At 37.2% G+C, this 23,880-nt stretch overlaps 2 protein-coding genes across 3 annotated transcripts in view; one reads left to right on the top strand and one right to left on the bottom strand.

Moving 5' to 3' along the window:
• The first annotated feature begins 1,375 nt into the window (after window positions 1–1,375).
• On the top strand, window positions 1,376–9,100 carry IKBIP (IKBKB interacting protein). Of its 2 annotated transcripts, none has more exons than XM_009321303.1 (3): window positions 1,376–1,586; window positions 3,240–3,357; window positions 7,919–9,100. In XM_009321303.1, exons 1-3 carry the CDS (start codon window positions 1,393–1,395, stop codon window positions 8,672–8,674), a joined length of 1,068 nt encoding a protein of 355 aa, XP_009319578.1. In that variant the 5' UTR covers window positions 1,376–1,392; the 3' UTR covers window positions 8,675–9,100. The 2 variants fall into 2 exon arrangements, with proteins under 2 accessions (XP_009319578.1, XP_009319579.1); XM_009321304.1 differs by lacking the exon at window positions 7,919–9,100 and adding an exon at window positions 4,283–5,325.
• Window positions 9,101–13,337: 4,237 nt separating this feature from the next.
• The window catches only part of SLC25A3 (solute carrier family 25 (mitochondrial carrier; phosphate carrier), member 3), an 11,792-nt gene continuing 1,249 nt past the window's right edge, over window positions 13,338–23,880 (bottom strand). Inside the window, exons 2-7 of the mRNA XM_009321345.1 lie at window positions 20,257–20,378; window positions 17,141–17,320; window positions 16,842–17,023; window positions 15,931–16,103; window positions 15,244–15,354; window positions 13,338–15,132 (exon numbers count right to left, since the gene is read on the bottom strand). Coding sequence (XP_009319620.1) covers window positions 14,972–15,132; window positions 15,244–15,354; window positions 15,931–16,103; window positions 16,842–17,023; window positions 17,141–17,320; window positions 20,257–20,378 — 929 coding nt within the window. The 3' untranslated portion in view covers window positions 13,338–14,971. The remainder of the gene's footprint in view (window positions 15,133–15,243; window positions 15,355–15,930; window positions 16,104–16,841; window positions 17,024–17,140; window positions 17,321–20,256; window positions 20,379–23,880) is intronic.

Raw genomic sequence — 23,880 nt, forward strand, 5'->3', positions numbered from 1 at the left:
GAGGGGGCGGTCGGTCACTTTCGGTGCCCCGGGCCGAGCGCAGGCGGGGCCGTCGCGGGGGCGAGGAAGGGCCTGGGAGGCTCGGGAGGGCCCCTGTGGGGGGCTGCTGCTGGTTCCTCTGTAGTGCGCGGCGTTGCGCTCCGAAGTTGCCCTTGTTAAAGCTGAGTCGTTGTTCCTGTATTAAACCATTTCCCTACCATTCAGACCAATTTTTTTAATTTTAACTTCATAATGTATGCTCTCAATCATAAAGGTGTTTTAAAAGTTACAAAGTAGCATTTTTGCCTTTTCTTTTTTTTTGGAGAGCAAGAAGTGCTTTTTTCCTACGTGCTTCAGAGTCGGAGCATGCTTCCTAGCACTGTGACTCGCAAGCAGCTCTAAGCTTCATGCTCGTGACAGATTTAGATTTTAAACAATGCCTTTTATGCATGTATGTGACTATGTAAGTATCTCTAATATTTAAATATTTATATTCTGACATGTGACTAAGCGGCAATACTGCAAAATGAATCCAAAAAGAAGCACAACATTTTTGTCTCAAATTGTGCTAAACTGAATCCGTCAAGGATCTGGTCTATTTTGAGCAGTATGGCAGAAGATTTTAGGCTTAAAAATTCCACTCTGTACTTCCGCTTGGTTAGAATATGAGCTTCTGTAGTCTTCAAAACCGGAGATTCATATTGCCTGAATCTATTTGGACCTTAATTTTAGCAAAGAGGAAATTACAACTTTTACCTAGATGCATTATTTCATTAATCTTCTGTATTTTTCTATTAATGGCTTTCTATTAACTGATGTCTGTGGCTTTACAGATGACATGAAATCATTACAACAACTATTTCTAAATTAAATCTTGATTTGCAATCCCATTTTTAAAAATGAGAAAATTAATTTTCCCCTTTAATGTGGAATAGGTAATAATTTTTTAAAAATAAATCTACCAGTAAAACAGGATAGTGAAATTGCTGATGAAATTGTGACAGTAATCAATTATAAAAAGAAATATTATGCTTTCAGTCCTTGTGATTTTAAATATATCTTCAAAATGACCTATTATACAACAGATGAAATATTTCCGGGAAGGTGAAATTAGCTAAAGTTTGAAAAGTCAGTTCAGTTTGAGAAAATATGAAAGCAGTGCTCTATAGTAAATTTTCACAAAGTCTTATGAAAGTATTATGAGACTTCACAAAAGTTTACATAACTAGAAAACATATTAAACACTGAAGGAAACATTTTTTGGGGTGTATTTCTGTAACGAAAGGGCAAAAGGTTATATTTGGGGATGCTTAGAAGTAACTAGTCCTTTTTTGTTTGTGTTTTTGTTGTTGTTGTTGTCTCCCCCCCCCCCCCCCAGCTCACTCCTTTGCTTCTGCTTATTAAAAACACAAAATGTCTGAAGTTAAGCAGAGGAAAAAAGGTATTTCTTCATCCAAGACCAGTGAAGGCTCACAAAAGGTTGAGAAGCACATTAATTGTGGGAAGCTGCCAAGTCCCGGGACCAGCAATAATGGGAGTTCCTTTTGGATGGACTCACGGACAAGCTTGAGCATAATTTCCCTTGCTGTTTGCCTGGTGCTGACCTGGTAGGTAAGCCGCTAAAGTGGATTTTAATATTTTCTTTTTGTAGTCTATACTGTATTCAGTCATGGGCAATATGATTAGTTACACTTGAATATAGTGTTTGGGTTAAGTGACTGTAGAAACTTGTTAAAGCTAGAAGGATCAAGAACAGAATAGCAGTTCTCACAAGCGTGGAAACATTGGCATACCGTGAGGGACTATAGAAGCTCGATCTTTTCTATCATGTTGAAGCTTTAAAAGGTGCCTTGCTCATGAATTGTAAATATCTGCTTTGGAGACTACATCTAACTGTGAAGAACAGCTTAGTCTGACAATAAGTGCAACAAGGCTCATTTGGCAGGTAATAAATAAATCAACAGCAGAAGTGGAGTTTTCTGTAAATAATTTGCTCAGCAGTGTGGTAAATTGTTCATTATGTGGAGTCTTCAAGTAAAGGTCAAATATCTTTGTAAAAGATGTTTTAGAATACCTTAGCAGCATCAGTACCTTAGTTCTATCAGAAACTGAGCTTCTTGCAGAAATGATATGATGAAATTCTCAGAACTCTAGTGCAAGAAATTAGTCCAGATTATTACACTCTAGACATCAATCTGAAAATCGAGGTAAAATTTGTTCTTATTTTAACATCACCCAGATTTCATTATCTAAATCTTTGAGAAACAGAACGACATAGTAGAATAAAACAATTAGTGATGCTTCCACTTACTGTTTTATGTATATCTGTTTATCTCTGATTTGCATGTATCTATCTATAGCTAGCATTTTAGCTTTTATTGCCTGACTTAATCTGTATAGACTATTGTAGATCTTTTGAAACTTCTAATTGCTATGCAATATACTAATAAATATCAATTTATGAAAGCACAAGTATTTTAAATAAACTCTGTTGTTCTAGATAAAATTGTTCTTACTACTGGGGGACCCTTGCATAATCTACAATAAACATTGTTTTGGGATTAATAAACATCCAGCAAAATTTAGGGTTCTTGCTCGGTTGTCTCCTTTCCTTTTCAACTGTATGAAGTGCTTACAGTTCAGAAAGCTCCCAAGTTCACAGTAAATGAATCTAGAATGTATATAAAGTACAGGATTGACATCTCCACTCTTTGTTCACAAAGCTAGCATCATCACAACAGTAGCTATACAAGCTTTGCCACAATGCACCGTATGTTCTTGAATGGTTACAATTAAACAACATTAGAGTTAACCAGCCTTTCTAAATCCAAAGGCTTCTACGCATGATTTTGTGATGCTTTGCAAGAAAGTACAAATTTTTTTTGTGTTTTATTTCCACTGGTTAAATAATACTTTATCCATAAAAGTATATTGTAAGGCAATGCATTGCGAGCATATAATGGCTTCCCTATGTCAGCAGTCTTATCGGACATTTTTCCTGTTTGAATGGCATACAGTGTAAAAACAAAGCACATCTGTGGATGTTTCCTTATTTTTCCAGCTCTGTTAGAAGATAACTCCAGTATGAAGACAGAGCAACTTCATTAAATCCTAATTTTTTTTTCTCTCATGTATTGATCTAGCAAATTCTGTGAACACAAATCCCTGCAGTAACAGATTGCTGTGAATCAGGTCCCAGAACACTTAATACATGCTAATTATCTCATTATGTTTACTATTTATTTACTTGCAATTTGTAGGTTCCTATTTCAGCAGTCAGGTCAATTTGCTGATATGGAAAAAAAGTACAATTTCTTACAGCAAGAAGCTGAAAAATTCCTGGACATGGAAAATAAAGTTAACTTAATTTCTGAAAAGGTAATCATTAACATCTTAATTGGATAATCTCTGGTGAACATGTGCCATTGTTTTACTTTGTTGTCATTTAGTTAAATTTAACTGACTGTTTTAAAATAAATTTTGATAATGTATTCTACTTCCCTGTGAGTAGGCCTTTGGAGAATATTTCATGTGACTATATGTGTCAATCCATACCATTGTTCGAGTATGTGAATATAGTGGTTGTATCTCAGTACTATTTTTTAGACACTAAACTATTTTTAAAAACTTACAATTATGCACATACTTCATTCTACCAGTATTGTTCTGTTAAGTCTAATATACATTGATTTGAAGAAAATTTGTAGGCATTTTTATGTAGTAGATCTGTTCTAATAATATGAACGATATAATGAAGTGATAGGAATAATTTTTCATTGCTATTTTATTTTCTTATCTATGTGTGACATTATCAAGTAGAAAACTTGGGCTGGCTGCCGAATTATCCCTTGTATCTTACAGATGATGATGGGAGTACAGCATGGCTTATGCCAGTGATGTTGTTTTAGCACTGATCTCATAGTGATGTCATTTGTATGTGATGTAGTTTGGATATTTATATACTACGTTTCAGATTGCAAAATATTGCATGGCATTCAGGTAGTGTGATATATTTTACAAAAAAAAACCCAAAACCACCATGGAAAATAAGGAATTGACAACAAAGAAAATTGCATGTATTCTATAGAAACCCAACAACAAACATACCCTTTTCTGTGACTTTTTCATGCTAGCTTAATCAACAATATTTTAAAGATGAAATATGAAAACAAATCATTTAGGAGCTTTGTAACAAGTAAAGTGGCTTCTAAGGGACTTTATTCTCTGTTAAATAAATGCAAGTGGTTTTCTATTCTTTCTTTTGTTAAGTAGACATGGACATTGTTTTGTGTTATAAATGCAGCTTGAGTCTTCTGAAAGTATCCTACAAGAAGCTGCCTCATCCACCTCTGTGATGACTGAGTTTGAGCAGGAAATATCTTCTCTTCATAACATCATAAATGATATTCAGAACAATGAACAGACTCTCTCTGTAAAGATGCAGAGCATTAATGAGAAGTTCCAAAATGTTACAAATTCCTGGAGAAGAAGCTTGGATGAAATGAACACAAACACTAGTGGTTTAAAATATGAAGCGAAGTTCATACATACAGAAGTTACTTCCCAAATTAACGAAGTTGACCAAAGAATTAAATCCCTTTCAGAAAAAGTAAGAGATTCGGAAGACAGTACAGCCAGAAATATTAAAACACTAAAAAGGCAAGAAGATGATGAATTCTCTAGAGCTGAACAAAAGTTGGACTTAAATGCAAAGGCAGTTGAAAAGCTAGAAGAAGAACAGAATAGTTTGATAGCCAAGGACACGGACCTGAATCAGAAACTTGCGAACTATGAACCTAAAATTGAGGAGTGCAAGACCCATTTGCCAACAATTGAAAATGCTATTCACTCTATTCTTAGATTATCAAGTGAATTGCTAAGTATGGAGAAAAAGATAGAGGACTTGACAACACAGCTACATACTGTGGAGAATGATATGTTGAAAACTGTTTCTGATACAGTGGCAATGCAAAAGGTTCTTGAAGGCATACAGTACAATGACAGCATATTGAAAGTGCAAAATGAAGTAGTGGTTTTAGAAGAAGTAGTGCATGACATAGAAGTATCTTCGAAAGTAAAAGAAATAACATTAGAAAGCTATAATTTAGAAAATGACCAGAATGGGGATAAGTGAATTTGGACTTGGGGTTTTCATTGATGAAAGAGCACTTTAATTTTTAATAAAATAATGTGACCTCAACATATGTTAAGGGTAGCTGAAATACTGTCACCAATTTAAATAGGCATTGGATCAGCCTGAAAGGCAAACTTGTAATAAAGAGGACAGAGAGCAAGAAATACTGTGTTGGAGGAGGCAAGGAGTAATTTCTTAAATAAATTTAGGATTATTTTCAGCTTATTTATTAAAAGATCATTTTTATTAAAATGGAATTTGAAGCAAAGCATTTAGATTTAAGAAAAAAAATCAAAACCGGAGATGACAGATTAAAATTTATATTTAGTTCTCACTACTTTGTTTTTTATATTTTCACTTTTTGTACTATATTCTATGGACTTGTAACACAATGAACAATTAAGTTCATACTTCTAGGCAGATATACATGTACCTCACTTTTAACGTATTATATACCACAATGTTTTTGTGCTTACAGTACAGACTTCTTAATGTCAGAGTTGTTAGTGGGATCTATGTATTTTATTATGTGCAGGAAAGCCAAAGTACATTTTTAACAGCTGAAGCTTATATACAACAGCATTACAGAAAACACTAGTAAAGCACCGCTTACTGAGAACCTTCCCTTCTACTGGTATTTATATGCAGGGGTTTCATAGCAGCTGGTGTTATCTTTTATTTCTCTGATCCCATGCAAATAGCCTCCTTAGACCTCATTTCCAGCCTTTTCAAACTTTCTAAAATCACTGGCATGGTTTTGTTGTGCCATTGACGTCATTGGACTACTTATAGACTGACATTCTTCTTAACACACATTCCTGTTAGATTCTTCCATCATTTAATTTGCAAGTTTGGTGTGATCAGTCACTGTATTAGTTTGGGGTTTTTTTGGTGGGTTTTTTCGTTTGTTTGTTATGGTGCTGACAGAAACAAGTTTTAACCTTTTCTTCTGTTTAACATTCTTCTTGAATGTTCTCTGTTAGGCATTACATGACATGTCTGGTATTGCTTTGCATTTCAAAGTGAAAAAAACTTAACAGTGTCACTGACATCATTTTCTAAAATTTGGTGAACCAAGAGCCGCAAAAGCAATTAATTAAAGCCATGGAGATACTTACTTGGGGCCAGGGAATATCTAATTTATCCATAGACCTAATAGATCTACTTACACAGGATGTAGTACTACCTAATAGGCCTGGTGGCTGCTCATCGAAATCTGGGTCTCGGGACCACCATAAATTTGTGGCTACAGACTTATGTCTTGATAATTTCCCATTCCTGATTTCTGAACTCAGGAAAGGAGATTGCTTAGTAGGCAGTATGAACCCACCACACTTATGACTTAATCAGGCTTAAGTTAAATTATTCTGGTTTTGTACATTCATTTATCTAGAACTCTACTGAAATCTTCACTAAACAGTTAATGCTGCCCATTCAAGAGACTATTTAACCAGCATTTCTCAATGTTATGAAGTCTTTCATATATTTATTACTTATGTATAGATTTGTATCTGTTTGCAGTCATATTCAATAAAAATATATTATAGTGCATTGCCCTGTCCTGATGCATGATCTAGTTCAAAATAAATTGCTCTTCCAGAAAGGGAATAAATACTTTAGTGTTCCATTAAGAAATACTATTCTATACGGAAATGTTTTTTAAATACTTTTCACAAGCGTGTTCCAGTGTGTTTCTAACTTCATATGTTTCTGGGGAAGGGTGGCTAAATTACCAGTGGTATGCTCCCCAATTTAATGTCTTTCATCAACCTCAACCCTATTGAAAGCTGAATGTACACGAGATTGAACAGGAAATCCTCATCCTTAAAGGGCATTACCTAGGAAACCAGCACAACTCTCCATGACCTAAATTTTGGTATTTTGTTTTTAAGCGAACAGTGCTAGTGAGGAATGACCAACACTATCAAAAAGCTAAAAATATTTGTTTCTTTGGTGATATTTTTACTACTAGCATCAAGAAAAGGATTAGTATGAAACTATAGGCTCTTAGAATGTGTTTCAGTTTGCCCGTTTGGTGGTTTTTTCCCTCTCCAAGTTCTACACTGACTTATTGGGGACTGAACAGGATAGTATTACTTAGGTATTTTCCTTTCTTCCTCTCAAATTTGAAAACCAAGAACCAATCATTAAAAAAAAAACAAAAAAAAGCAAACTAGCAAATTCAGCCAGAAATCCAACAGTAGCATGAGTGTTCCCTCATTAACGTAGCTTTTATGGAGGCAGGCTGTTTAAGTAATGTTTTTCCTGTGAAGTATTTTGGTGGCTATTTAAACCATGCCTAATTCCTTTGGCTTTTTCTTCTGTGAACACCATGTTCAAAATATATGATTACCGAAATAAAAATGCATCAGTTAATTATGGTCCATGATTTTTGGATAAGAGAATTTTAAAGTAGGCATCTTTCTAAAATGTTTCTGAGTATCTTTCTACATGTGTCTTTCTGGATCACGCAGGTTAGAGGCTTAATACAAACATTTCTGTAAATCAGAAGATTGCATTTGATGACTTGTGTTTTCAGAGGTCATGCTGGAAAGTCATATAGCACCTTCCTGTAATTTTTGTTACAATAGAAAAAGTAGTAACATTTGAATTTGTTATGTATGCTGAAAGGAAAAAACTGAAATTTTTGGTTCTGTTGCAACAGAAGTTTATTTCCTAAAGACAGGGTATGCGCTCAACTTCAGTATCAGAATAGTAAGGTATTTCATTAGAATATAGCTTTAATTTTGATGTGAGGTGTTAAACTAGAAATCTTGTCAAATATTTTTATTTGTATCCCTCTAGTGTGAAAAGACTTGGAACTTAATGGAACAGATGGAAGACCTTCAAATGATTTCTCACATTAAACATGTGCAGGAAGATATTTATACAATGAAAACATGGTCTAGCAGCATAATTAAAAAACAAGAAGAACTGCAGAAGAATTTAACGACTCTTTTTCATGCAGTTTCAAGTGTTGAACAGAATACAGCTTCTGTAGCAAAAAACGTAACTTTGACGATCGTGACAGTGAAAACTGACATAAGGCGCATTTCAGGCCTCGTCTCAGATATGACTGCATTGACAGATTCTTTGCAAACACTAGAAGATAAAGTAGAAAAAGGTGAAAAGACGACGGTAAAAAATATAGGTGACCTGCTTACCAGTAGCATCGACCGAAGTACAAAACTACAGAGCTTGGCATCCAGTAACGCAAGAAAAATCGAGCGAATTAAGACAGCGTTATCTGAGTTAAGGAGTGATTTTAACAAGCATTCGGACAGACTTTTGAATCTCGAAGGTGACAGAGCAAAAGTTCTGAAGACGGTTACATTTGCAAATGATTTAAAACCCAAGATGTACAAACTTAAAAAGGATTTTGCCATCTTGGAGCCATTAATAAATGACCTAACACTGAGAATAGGACGATTAGTGGAGGATGTATTACGACGGGAGAAGGAAATTGCTTTACTGAATGAGAAATTGGCCAATCTAACAAGAGCTCAAACTGAGATCAAAGATATGAAAGATGAAATAACCAAGATTTCAGACATGAACTGATCACTGTGAAATGTCACTGCCTAAAGAATACTAGTTTGAGGAGCGTTAACCCCATCATGTGTAGTACTAAGAAGAAAGACAATATTTAAAGGCTTCATTGAGAAGCACACCGAAACTTAACTAGAGATTTGTCCTCTTCCTTTGAAAAGGACAGAAAAAAAGTCATACTGAATTCAAGGGACAAGCTATATGTGAGCAAAACCCATGTCTCTGTGCATGTATTTGTCTTTCTGGAGGATGACAGATGCTATATTTAATAAATTGCTTGTTTTCTACAATAAAACAGTGTTAAAGCATAAAATGTTCTTACCTTTAGAGTTTGCTTTCATGAAGGAAGCAGGACCCAAGACTGACAGATCTTCAGCTTTCCTTTTCCTGCTCCAAAGGAAGGAACAAAATTGTGGTTTCCAGATAGAGTTAGTCAGACTGCAGTAGCAACTTAATATTTGTCCCAATATAGTCACTCTATGATTTTTGTAAACTTTTGCACTTTTTTTTTCTTAAATAATCAGTATTTAAAGAGGTAAATGCAGTGAAGCAAGCAATGCCCAGAAGTATTGCTGATGCCTCGCAAAAAGTTTGTCACGCATTTAGATGGAATAATTTGTATAAGGTTTTCTGTGAGGCTTTATAATTTTAAATTATAATTACTGTGCAGCACTGTTATGTCTTTAAAACACAGAACTCTATACGGGGACAGTGTAGAAAGACCGACTAACCCTACTGATGGCTTTCTCCCAGTGTCACGGTATCTGTTCAGGAATCCTAACAGCGTTTATTCATTCATTGTTTCTTAGCCCACAAAATACTATAGTGAGCAGCAGAATTAGCAAAGAGAAGCTACTTGGGTCCCAAAAGGTTAGACTGATAGGAGCCACTGGCAGTATTTCTGTGGTTATTCTGTGGTTAGCAAGAGTTTAAGAGTTCTGAGACATTTGAAAATGTAGTAGACTGAAGTAACAAGATAATGGGAGTGGGTTTAGCAGAGGATAGGGGGAAAAGTGCATTAAATAGGAATAAAAATGATTATAAAAACCAATTAGGAGAGGTACAGCAATTAAGAAAATTCCTATAAATGAAATTATATCACGACGTATAAGCATACACTAAGGCCATTGTAACTTCTCAATTGTTTAGTTGGTCATGCCTGAACATCTTGCAGCTACTAGACTCTTGACTGTATGGAAGATACAACCATTCCCCTCTCTCACTATTCTCATCCTCACTCAGCATTCTGTATCTTTTGGCCCGCTTCATGTTGCTGGCCTTCCGTACCTTGCTTGCTTCGTTGCCCTCAGTCAACCTCAAACACTCTGTTTTCATCAAGTTTTCCTCTTTTTGGTAGAGGTCCATTCCTACCTCCCAATTTTCTTTTACCCCTTCCCAGTCCGCCTGACAGACTGCAAGGATAAACCTGTCAAAAGACAAGTTTTCCTAGAAAGCATCCACAGATACTATTTACCAACCGGTGTCCCTTTGGCTCTTTCACACAATTCTTAAGCAAGCCCCTGAAAATAACCAAACGGCATTTGAAGGAGACAGAAAAATTAAAGAACATCCGGAATGATCAGCCATGCTAAAGCATGCGTTGTGTATCATATCTGAAAAAATATATATACACGCACATACCTATGCCACAAGAGTTTGGGATTTATGTAATAAATATACCTCATTTGTATATTAAAGCCAGATATTCACTGAATCCACCAATCCTGGGTTGTTTTTTTTTGTGTGCAAGCTCATGTTAGTGCCGTCAAGGAGAGCACTTGGCACAATAGACATGGCTACCAAAATAACATTGATACAGCTGTGTGAGAAATCTATCTTATGCGCCTTTCACTACGGCCCATATGATGCGGTTAACAGTTACCGGTGCATTAACTGTGTCATGAGCTATAGTAATTTTATTTATTTTGTTTTCAGCTTTATGAACGAATCATTTGTGGTCAGTAGCCAGTAAAAATCTGGAGGGGCAGAACTGGAAAACCAGTAGAGCACTATCTACACAAGTGAAGAGAAGTGGAAAATAGGCTCCAGCTGCACAGTTCATCAGAGAAGTCTTGACACAGCAACGAGTTCTTTCTGGATGAAAAGAGCATGTTCTCTCTTTGGAACAGTAACCAGAAAATAAGACAGGATAAACAACTGTTGATTTCACTTTCAACCCCCAAATCAACAACCTCCAAATCTTAGAACACATCTACCAGTGAAAAGCTCAGTATACAGTCCTGTTCATGGTCTCCATGGGAAGTAAAGTATGCAGAAACGTTACCGAACCATTGATTTATCTAGAGACGCATGCAGACCACCCACCCTTCCTTCCCAGGAAGTGCAGGTCCAAAGCATTATGATCCTTTCAGAAACTTTGTTGATACAAGCAAGAGAGAAAAAGTTTAAGTCACAGAGAAAGTTTACTTAGAAAAAAAAAAATTCTGGATCTAAAGTTTACACACCCACTGTATTGTCCTCAGAAATAAGGCGAGTGATCAGTAATTCCCCCATAATCTCTTGCACAGGTATTACAAATCTTCATTTGCCTTTCAAGCACACACCTCCGCTATACTAAAAAATTAAATGAGAGTTTGAGAGTTGCTTTGTAATTACAGTGGTCTAAGGACAGAGGCAAAGCTCTTTCTACAGTGGAAAAGATGAGGCAGAGTGTGAGGTATTTTTCATAAATTTAAAGCAGACTACTAACCTCGCCTCCTTGGTTTAGTACTCTCAGCGGAGGGGAGAGTATCAGCCCAGTAAAACTACAACCCCTTACTTAGTCCATTTTCTAGGGGCACTCAACGATACTCTCTACAATTTTATTAAGTGATTGAGAGATTCAGGTAATAATGAAAATTACAGCTATGCTACTTAAAACGTATCATCCCATGCAGCCCAACCTGTAGTGATACTCAGGACATCTTTGCTTTTAACTTAGTATGCAGGCATAGAACTGGCCAATTGTATTCTTGCCAACAACTCACAAGGAAAAAAAAAACCAAACCCAAACAAAACAGCAACAGCATTAAGTGATCAACGCTGAAAAATGACACGAGCAAAGTAATCCCAACACACTAAAATCTACTTTGAGACAGCAGAACGTCAGCGCAGCCAAGAAGTTTCTGATAGCGACATCCTTCTCCCACATCACTCGAGTTACAAAAATCACATCCTGTAACAAGGCCATGTACCTACTAAGCTCAGCTATCCAAGGTACTCATATTTGCTATAAAAAAAGCAGGATGTTTATTGTTTTCACTGTGAACTACATCATTTCTATGTAGAAATGCAAATGAATTACATCTATTTGTATCATTACAGCCCATTTAAAAATGGTATGTAGCAAGCATTTCAGCAAGTATCGGCAACATCAGCACATTTGACCTGCAGTACAATCTGATATAAACACAGGGTGTGAACGGAGCTGTTATTCCAAATTTAGATGGACAGTACGTTTTAAACCAGAAAGCTGATCTCAGCTCCAGTAATAGCAAGAAAGAATGTGTTCCCCTTCATAAAACAATATACACAAGCAGCATATACATAACCCGTATTTTACAAAGCACTTCTGGGTTTAGTGACTGCTCTGGAGCTAAGTTATACTTGGTTCAAAATGGAGTGCTCCTTTTCGATACAGGACTTTCCTGGCAACGAAAGCACAAGCCCGTCTGAAGCACCGCGGCTCCCCTGACCTGTGTTCTCAACTTTCAGAAAACATACCACGCGTTATGCTGCAAAGCATGGTTATCGATGACAAAGTTGACCTATTAAGCGCATTATACTACTACAGTTTTCCCACTGGAGCTTATTTAAAATACCAGTGAGAGACCCTTTAAGCAATAGCATTTTATATGTCAAACCCCTTCATCTCAAGCGTCCGAACAAGCCTATGCCTGAACATCAGTGCAGTCAGCAGCTGCAAGGCAATTCTCTCCCCCTCTCGGGTTTTCCACTGAAACACAACACTGGAAGTAGCACTAAGTGTATTTTCCCTTTCTCAGTTACAAAAGAACAGAACAGCTAGCTGCCCCTCGTAGTCTTATCTCAGATTTACCTCGATAAAGTTATCTGAGCATCTTTAAGACAGTTTCAGGTCTACCCTTGAGCAGTAAGAAAATAGATTTAAGATTCTCTTATTACTTACTGCACACATTTAAAACTGCTGCACAAAGGTGACCCAATTCTAGAGAAAAATTGCGTGATTTTGCTCCACACGTAGAATGACAAGAAACAGCCTTGAGAAATTTAGCTTATCATTGGATTACTTGACAATCGGGCTACCTCACTGCACGCGCCAAGTTTGCCTCACTCTTCTGCCAGCCTTAAAAGTTGGCAAAAGTGCTTCACTTTCCCAGGATTAGAAGGAACTCGAGATGTCTTCCAGCAAAGTCTACTGAGTTAAAGTGCACCTTTAAAGAAACTATGATATTCAGTACACAAAAGTGACACTACTTTTTCTAACAAGTTGAACCACATACAGAAGTTAACTTTAATAGCTGATTTAACATCAGTGGTCTTGATACAAGATCAAGTCATAGTTAATGCTCCTCTCCGAGGAAGCTCTTAGGAGCATTTAATGATTCGTTAAATAATTTCAAAGCTTCCCACTCACGATGGGGCAACAAGACGTACATACTTATATCATGAAATATATTTAATTCAACACCAAAGTACTTGTACAAATGCTTTATTTACACTTACTGAATTTGACTTTGCTGTATAAGGCAGTTAGATACCAACCGCTCTAAGAATGTGTTTAGTGTCACGGTGACAGGGAAATAGAACAGTTTTAAATCTTACTCCACATTTTGGAAAGGTGGCAACTCAAAATAAGGCTCAGCTTGTTTAGCATAACCATCCAAAATCTCGGAATGCAGAGGGTTTTCCCAGGGGGTGAGAAGCTCAGCGCTATGTAAATTGCTAGCAGGAACATCAGACTCCAGCAAGATGCAGCGGTCAGTATATTTATGCTACTCCAATGGCACCTGCTTTAATTGTCCTTTTGACTCTAAAGGACGCAAGTAAGGAGGAAGGAGCAGCACAACATACGTGAATGCCAAGCCAAGTCCAGTATCATCAGCTCACATGCTGAAAGGCAGCACATCCAAACAGTTTTGCACAGACACTTATGCTCCAGCTCTTAACAAAGTAGTAGTGGATACGGTGAAGCCTTTATATCCTATTAGGCATTTTCTGGATTTTTCTCAATGCGATTATCAACTGTGGGTTTCTTGAACAGGCAAAACACTGAAGGCAGCATGCTTATCTTTCTGTAAAAGACTGAAAAAAACAAATTCTTTGCCTTAACAAAAACATTGTGTGTGTCTCCTTTTGTATGCCTAGGAGACTAGATTTTTCTCTTCACATCAAGGTCCAAAAAAAAAAAAGTATGGCTTCTTGCACTGCAGAAGTGCATGGTTCAACCAAAACTCAGCATTACAGTTAAACTAATTCAGAAAACAAAAAACAAAAACAAACTAGGGAAAAGCTAGCAAGTTTGTCAAACTCTACAGCAAGAGGCAAGCCATTTTTATTTTACTATAAAGCTGTAGTAAGCTTTTAGTGGTCGGATATCTTTTGAGAATCCTTATTAACATCAGCTTTTCTTTTGTTAAAAGTAGCAGCTACTCTTTAATTCCACAGTACAACCAAAAGGACTGAATTCTTTGGTGCGGTTCAAAGCCAACAGAAGCAGAAATTAGTCACATAAGCGTAAGTTAGTTATGTTGGGATGACCACCCAAAGCAGAAATGGCTCTATTACGTATATAAGGTTCCTTTCATCTCTATGGAGAACACCGATATTAGGAGCAGGATGCCCTATCAGACTGCAGTCTCACCTCAGCCATTCAGGAGTTCAGCTATTCTACAGTAACAGCTTATTGTAGGCAAATAAAACAGTGGACTCAAAGTGCATAGAACTGCAGTTAGTTTCTGCAGTTCTGCAAGGATAGGTTCTTGGCACTTCTCTGGAAACAGTGAAAGTCTGGTTTTGTTACAATTGTTTCACAATTTTCTAGTTCCTAAAGTGTAGGATAGGTTAATTTTTTAATTATTGGCAGGGTGGGGAGTATTTGAGATATTTGCTGCTATGAAATGAAGCTTACATATGCAGTAGTAAACAGACACTAAGCACTGTTTCTCATTTATTTCAGGCAACGACAGTGGTAGAATTGAAACCCTCATGCGGGCTGAGGGCACAGCCAATAATGACATCATATAGAGTTTGTTTTCTACATAGTCAAATATATAAAAGTTTCATGAAACTCATCACTGGGACAGCCAGCATAGTCAGTCCATGAGTTGTCTATTCAGTTAGACCAAGCTTCTTCTTCAGAGATTCTGGCATTTCAGGTGGAGGCGGACGAGGAAGTCTGAAATAAACCTTCACAGAATCGTAGATGAACCACTGCAGTGCAGTCAGGGTACCAATCATAATGATACGAGCAAACAGACCTTTCCATACACCTATAGAGCAAAACATAAAGCATGAGTAGCGCAAGAAGCCAGAAAAAAAAAGAAATCCTCCCCAAAACACCACAAACACTTGATCCAAAATACATGAAAGTAAGAACGTACCTTTGAATCCAAGCCTCATAAGAACCTGTGAAGCAGAACTGCCCTTTTCTTTGTTCAACACAGACACCACGGAGTCAGCAGGATGGGAAACAATTGCACAGAACACACCAGCTGAAAGAATAATTTGACATTAGTTCTGCCAAATTACGTGTGTGTTTTAGCTGTACCATTACTGTGTACATTAAGTACAACCAACTGAAACCACACCTTCTAATAAATTGCACAGAAGTTATATCAAGCCTCCTAAAGTATCCTAAAAGGACAGCAGCTACATACTTATAATGTGACATGAATATTAGACAACACCTCGGTTCTGCTCTTGCAGAACCTCTTCTGCTAAAACAAAACTCCTTCTGAATCTTTGGATATTGAAAATCCCCCTTCCATTCAGATTTCTCTTCCCCTTCTTCAACCTCCCCCAGCCTAGCAAAGATGCAAGTTTTTTCACTTAAATCAGCTGCAGTTTCTAAACTTGGACATTAACATTGGTAATACACAGGAACAATTAAGAGTATCGTCCTACTGAAGACCCATTTTCCACTTACAGATTGAATATACTTTTTTCCCCTGCACATTTTAAAGTAAATTCTCCCATTCTATTTACATCAATTTGATATTCTGAAAAGGGATAGGCTTCTAGAGTTGCAGTAGTCCATTAATGAAGTGTAGGACTTAAAGATTCCTTACCAATATAGCCTGCAATAAATGTGACTACCAGCTGTTCTCCTTTTGTGCATTCACTTCGTGGCTTGGGAACGACGTACTTGTAGAGAGCTTCAACAGTACGTTCAAAGCAGGCAAATTTCATCATTGTGTATGGAATCTGTCTCATCCATAGTGGAGCAACACCTTTATAGAAACTTAATCAGAGAAGAGACAAACTCAGTTTCATTTTCTCCAGTATTTAAGGGCCATTTCTAATTTGAAAAAAAAAACAGTTAGCTTATTGTTGCTATCGGAATACCACTTCTAAATACTGACACTGTAAGGCTTAAGTGTCTCAATACCTACAGAACAGAAATTTAACTTCTATTAGTTTCCGAGTACTAACTTAAAACAGCAACACAAATTAGAATTTGTGTTGATCCCTACGCTGTGCAGCTGTTTTTGTAGTCCCTTTTCAGATTACAGTACACTGCAGTAATGCTGTACTGATGCTACAAGTGCAGTAAGGCTCATGTCTGCATACCAGCCAAGTCCCGATAGCGATAAATGACTTGTATATTTACAGCCACTTCTATCAGAACAGAAAGCTAACATGCAGTTATATTACTCTTACATGCCAATGACTCAAGCATCTTTGACTGTACAACCACGAAGTTGCTGAATATCTCTGACTGGAACTGCTAGAAACTGAAGTTATCCAGCAGAACTCAGCACAAAGATACTCACAAAGATGGATCTAAGGAGCATGTGTGATTAACAGCCAGTTCAGCAGATTCCCTGAAGTATGTTAAGTTGTTAGCTTGAAATACAAAGACCAAAAAGTATTATAAGCTAAAGCCACAATTAGTTTTAGCAACAGTCTTTCATTAGGAGAAAATATTCAACATTAAGAACCTGAATAAAAATAACAATTAAAATCAAGAGATACTTACGCCCAAATGCCTTCTTCTCCAAACATTTTAGGCACAGCCTGCCGCAGAGTGTTAGCATATCCAGGCTGTGTCTGAATACGAACTTTAGCAGCTTCCATTGGAGCCAGAGCAATGTCAGCAAAAAACTCTGCACTGGCAGATGCAGCTAAATACAGCGAAGTACGCCACAAATATGCATTTTCCTGAAATGAATTTAAACACACGTTTTTATTAATGAATCACGCTTTTGTGATTACTCTGTGCTACTAATGTTATTATGTTACAGATATATAGCCTCATATAAACCACTTAAGGCTTACCTCTCCCAGCATGTTGCCATATAGGATTTTGAAAACTTCATAGAAACCAAATTTACAAAGCCCCTGCATGGAATATCCAATAAAGGTTGGAGCCCATCCCTTAGCCAAGCCACGAACGCCATCCTCTTTGACCGTCACTGAAAATCCATTGAAGATGCTCTTGTATTTTTGTGGATCAACCTAAACAGAACAAGTAGTTAATCGCTTGATATAGCTTACTACTTCCCTTCTCACACCATGATCTGAAATATAGAATTCTTAAATTCCTCATACAGCTGGCTTCCTAAAGGTTCCCTGGACAGATGATGTACTCACCACGAGGTTACACTAATATAACTGTAATGGTTACTTGCTTGTCTTAAATCCTAACTTATTTTAACAGCCAGTATGTTCCTCAATACTCAGGAACCAAACTGTCTGAATTTTGCTTTACATTTTATTCTCCAAATCAACAATACGACTTTCTGTATTGAAAAGATTTACTGAAATCACTATACTAACACTGTCAGTAGTATACTGGTATAATTATGTTTAGATCAGATTCTTTAAAAATTTGACAGCTTCCGTCAGCAATCTCATCCACTCTACACATCACACCTATGTACACTCAAAGTGTCGCCACAAACCAAACCTGACGATTCACCTGATTCTTAATCAGAAAAGGTTATTTCTTGACTGTTAGTCTGATCCCTCCACACAGTCAGACTAAGACAGTTGGAGCAAAGCAGATAAAAGAGTACTCAAGAACTTCTACACTTGTACTTCGACTTCACAGTAAAGGCTACATACAAAATATTTCCTGCACATAAAACTTTGAGTGAGATTTCATTAATAACTTATCAGAAATTTAAAAAAGACCAACTTGAATAATTTTGTTTCATGTGAAAGGAAACCATTTAACAGAAATTCTTAAACAGGTCATTCTGACAAATTTTAAGTCACATCACACTGTTACTTTTCATATTTGACATCATCCAACATTTCCTCAGAGGGATAAGAAGGAAGATATCAAATTAGAAGTCAACCAAAGCTTTCAGAAAGAGCTATGGGACATGCATGCCAACCTGCAGTGACTGATATTTTGTCTTGCAGTCTGGCAAACAACCTGCTTGAGAACTAGTTCACCTTAACACGTCAATTTTAGAAGATTCAGAACTTCAGAAGATTGACTATTTAATTGGGCATTGTAAAATGAAACTATATTCATGTCAGAACCATGCTTAATTATCGTCTACGTAAAAGGTGACCTCTTCTTAAAAAAGACATGAGAGGGCAGGCAACGGGTTTCTTCCTGGACAATCTAGGAAGGATTAGTAACATGCTCTGTACTGGATCTGTAAAGAGATAAAATACTGACAGGTTTTACAAGGTCACACCTGGAATCCACATGGAACCCTCCTTTTGCACCTTCCTCTAAGTGCTGGAGAAGGAAGGGGAAGTATCACCACCCTCATTACGTAGGAAGTCCAGGACTGGCAGCCCAAGCCAAACATACCTACCAAGCAATTGAAGCCTGGAAAGTATGAGGCCTTGCTCCCAGTTGTATATGCAGCATTGTATAGCTCTCAGGCCTTCCGCCCATTAACCCGATTTGCAATCAGGTTAAGAACTGTTTGAGATGCTACATCCTCTTTACCCATCATCAATCTCCTTCCCAGGAAACTCATCCTTAGGCACGGGTAGTCAAGTTACCAATACTGGATTTTGAAGTCCGTAACAATAGAAAACTGCACTTAAGCTACATTTTCAGAAATAAAACGCATACTCAGCCTACAGCTATTCCTTACTAGTAGAAATAGGGAATTCCTACACTATTAGCCTGGTGGTAATGCAAATTTTGTAGAAAGCAGCATGTTGCCCTCATTTGATGCACCCTGTGTTTGCCTGATGTTACAGAATTACTAGTATGAGACCAGAATGTCTAGTGTTCTCAAGTGTGCGAAAAAGCCTCTCATGCGAAGAACACTAAATAAAGGCCTTCCAGAAGAACACAATTTTAAAGAATACCACATGCAGTACTCCTAGCGTGACTAGGAGGTCTGACTAATTAGTAGTTCCCTCCTAATTTCAGGAGTTCTATCATTACAAAATCTCCACTTTTATAATCAGCATCAGCCTAGGCAACAGAGAAGTCATTAGCTACTTTATTTCCAGAAATTTCAAAGTGTGCTTTAATTTGCTTCATTCTTGAGGCACAGGTTTGCCTGAATAAATCCATTATTATGTTTTTATCCATGGCTGTTCACTAGATGATTTTAATGCGGAAGCTCTATCACAAATTAAGTGCAATGTGACAACACTCCTTTCAGTTCAATCAAGAACCACTTCAAGGAAACTAGCCACAAGCACTGACAGCCCTGCAAATACCATTTCAGGTTTTACCCATCATTAGAAACTATCCAATCCATAAGCCATGCATTGATATCCACAATGTTAATGGATCAAATTATACATGCATGTCACTCCAGGCTAAAAACCGTAGATCTTCAAAACACCAAAGATACTATTTCCTTCCTCCAAAAGCACACGAATAGTGCTAGACAGCCTACCAGACAGCAAAGAGTAACATTGTGGTGGGTGCCTTTTAGCAAATATAGTCAAGTTAAATGTGCCTTAAACATAGTCAAAAATAATTCATCCAGATTAGCCTAAATGCCTCTGCTTCTCTTGAAAGTGGTATTTTGTTAGTCTCACAGCAGTAGACTTGATAAAGTAGCATTGAAGTTTACTCACTTCCTGTCATCCAGAAAAGACTGTGTCCCTGCTGTAAACTCTTAATACGCTGGCTACATAGAGAAAAAGTTTAATAAATGTTTAAGTTAATACAAACCTGCATACGACATTTCACTAAATCCAGAGGTACAACAGCAGTGTGTGTCAGGCCACAACTTAGGACCCCACCAACGCCACAGAGAGCATAAAACTTGAGCGAGCCATATTCACAACTGTATTCTGCAGCAAAAAATAAAGACACACCATGCTTTTACATAAACTCCATGCACTGTTGGACAATGATGTCCAAGGGATAGTTTATGCCTCCAATTCATTAGTAGATTAATTATACCACACTAAACATGCTTTGTCAATGTCACCACATACCAACATGCAGAACAAACCTGTATTCTGCATTTAACCAGGTCTAGAGGAACCAGTGCTGTATGTGTTGATCCACAGCTAATAATCCCACCAAGACCACACAGCATAAAGAATCTGCCTGAGCCATATGCACAGCTGTATTCTAGTTAATTGGAAAAAAATCACATATATATGGTCAATCATAAATACTAACAAAGATCAGAAAAGAAACAAAATTGGCTGAGCGCTACTTTCTCAAAAGTATTAAACTGAAATAATCTCCCATGCTGTATTCCCATGCTATATTATCCAACTGTAGTGTTACACTCAAAAATAATCCCATTGTTTTAAATTAACACCTTTTGGACTGACAAGATTTGATTCTAGGCCTTCCAAATCGAGTTTCTTCCTTTAAAAGAAAGCAAGGGAAGAAAGTAAAGTTTTAGCTCACAGCACATTTAAATCATAGAAATTAATCCCAGAAGCTGCTAGTAGAAATTATGACTTAAAGTTGCAATATCCAACGTTTTCTTATATCAGGGAATTAGGCAAATAGAGTGTTTCTCTTGTATTCTGGAGACAAAGCTTCTTTGGTTCAATATTCTGCGATAGTGCAACTTCTGTATTTAAGTAGAGACCGTACAGATCTACGAGATCAGTGTTGGATTTTTCTTTATACAGATATATTTTCAGATATTTTTCAATTCTTTATACAGATTTTTACTTTCTTTCAAATACAGAATCTCAGATTTATACAGCTTCCGTTTAATGAAATTGCAGAATTTTATTAAATTAATCATCACATTCAATGCTCATGAACAACGTTCGTTAAAGAATCTTTCAGATCACATTTAATCAAGGGATATTTCATTTGCACTGTTCCATATAGTACTCTGTATAAAACCCTCCAGTCTTAAAAGAGCAAGTTATTTTCACAAATTCCAATAGAGCAAAGTTACTGGAGCTGAAAAACAAGAATCAGTTCCCCTCTTCCATTTTTGAAGAAGCTACAGAGGGTATGATTACGTGCAACCAGAAAACACTTAAGTTTGCAATTAACAGTACAAATTAAGCATAAGGTAGCAGCACAGTTCTGCTACTATGCTTAGCATTTTAAATATATAAGCGGAAGTAAAACTAATATACTGAATAAGCATATAGAAAACAATACGCTATATAGAAAATATTCCCCAGAGTAGGAAGGGATAATCTAGATTCTTTTGCTATTAGATCTAGCGGTGTTACTCCACTGTAATGGAATAGACACTAAAGTGTTACACTAACTTAGTAAGAACTATCTCCAGAGAAACACTAATGAAAATCAAAAGATGGCAAAAACCTCTTATTCAGAGCTTCTTCGCCCTGTCTTTTTGCTTCTGAAATAAGTTCCTTTATGAACATCAACAAAAATTTACAATTACATTCAACAGCATCTACAGAGCACCAGTTAACACTAGTAGGCTTATCCAGCTCATAACTTCGCTATTATAAGGGAACTTCTTCCACAAAATGTTCCAGATTTTACACCGCTTTTTATATTCACGTTTCTCACCGTACTCTTCAAAATTAATCACCAAGACAATAAAAATGTCATTTTTTATTTATTCTAAAATAACAAATACCAAATCATAGACACCATATTAAGCCTAAACTTAAAGTGAGGAATCAGTTAACAGTCAGAACAATGCATAACCTATGAGAATTTTTTTAATTGAGATACTGCTTAAGACTGTAAATACGCTGGTCTGGGACTTACACGTACCTCTGAATAGTTTGGTTATGCTGGCAGATTTGCAGACAGCAGTAATACTCTGTTTACAACTTGCCAGAATGACTGGATAAACAAACACAAACAAGACTTTCTATGCAGGTGTAATCACAGAACAGTCTCTGGGTCTGTATTATGGGGCAGCTCTGTCTAACTGCATCTTTGGCCTGCAGCACAACAGTACTGCAGTAGTTACCATGCTGCCCAGATACCAGAAGTGTTTGTTCACACTACCTTCTTCACAACAATTTACTGTTAGAAGTCATACTCCTCAAATGACAGAGACAGACATTTGTGGAAGCCACAGAAAAGTAGAACTTTATGTATCTGTTTTATTACAATGGTATTCAGACTGACCTGTCAGCTAGGTGTTCAAAAACAGTAATTAAGAAAAGTAAGCCAATATCAATTAGGCTTGAGCTCTTTAGAGGTACCTAAGTTTGTAGTCGTGTAGCAGTATTAGGAAAAAAGCCATAGTAGATACCAGATTTTCTATTTCAGAAGTAGAGTCTAATTTCCTAAAAACTGTTACCTGAAAAAGAGAACGAACTAAACATGTAGTACAGAGGGCAAGAGAGTTATTCTAACATACCTAGACACTGACTTAAGACAAACACCCTGAAGCTACTCGAATATAAATATACAGCACAAAAACACGTCTACTCTATTAAAACAGCTACATCATAACTATTTCATTTCTTTGCTTCTGACCTGACACGTTAACAAGGACAAATTCCAAGAGCTGATCATAAAACACTGTCTCTGAGCTGTGTTATGGTTAATGCCCTGAACTGAACTCAAAAAGTCTTGTGGTTTGTGCTGACTTTGTATGACCTTGCATAAGCTCAGATATCTTCTGCAACGTGTTACTCTCCCAACACAAAGGCCAGAGAACCAACTGGTATGTGAAAGAATGAACACAGCAGAAAAGACTACAAAGACTCGGAAACTCTGGTCACCTTTGACTGCATCTGCCTACAAACGGGATGAAGATTAAACATAATGCTTTTAAGAAATAAGTGCACCTACTGAATATTTAGCATACCAAAGAACCATTTAGGGCTTTAGTTAGCTAGCAACAAGATTACTACACTGAAAGCCAGAAGTACTTTCTTGAAAACTTAATAAAATCCAACACCCAGTTCTGTCTCTTTCACATATTACACAAATGTCCATACAAGAGCACTAACATACTTCAATAATCATAGCACTTCAGGAGAGATATCTTGCTGAAAGCACTACTTTTTTTTTTTTTTAAAGGCAGAGAAATACTTTTAAGTCATTAACAGCTTAAAAGAAATAGAATTTCAACATCTACCTCCACTATTAGGAGTATCACCAAGGTCTCACTTTTGGAAGTCCTGACAGCGATCAGGAAACATACAGAAAGCACTTGCACTTAAATCTAAAATGCATCACTGCATCACTTAGACAGCAGAGTTATCTGGTGTATGACCCACAACTACAAAGAAGAAAAAAAAAAGAAAACCAGAACAGTTGCAGGCATCTCTAATGTGTCTGGATGGTCACACGTCCAGCTGTGAATGAACAGGAGAAAGAAGAAAAAAAAGAAGGAAAAAAAAAAAGACAAAAGGATGGGAGAGAGAGTCTTTCAAATCCATCCAGATTCACATGCTGCTCTTCACCACGGAAGAATTAAGTACGGGCCTACAGCCCCGAGGCTGCAGGCCCAGCAGAGCCAGAAAAAGCCCTCTCTTACCCCCAAGACAGACTCCATCGGGGGTCTCTGTAATTACCCTGAACTAGAACCTTCGTGTGCCCTTCCCGCACCGGATCCTTGCTGCCACTCAGCACACAGCGCACGGGGAGCGGAAGAGCCTGCCAGCGCCTCCCCCGCCCGTGCCCTTCCTCGTCCTCCAAGCGGGCGCGTAGGCCC

The sequence above is a fragment of the Pygoscelis adeliae genome, unplaced genomic scaffold (assembly GCF_000699105.1).
Source record: "Pygoscelis adeliae isolate BGI_AS28 unplaced genomic scaffold, ASM69910v1 Scaffold232, whole genome shotgun sequence".
Taxonomy (NCBI): Eukaryota; Metazoa; Chordata; class Aves; order Sphenisciformes; family Spheniscidae; genus Pygoscelis; species Pygoscelis adeliae.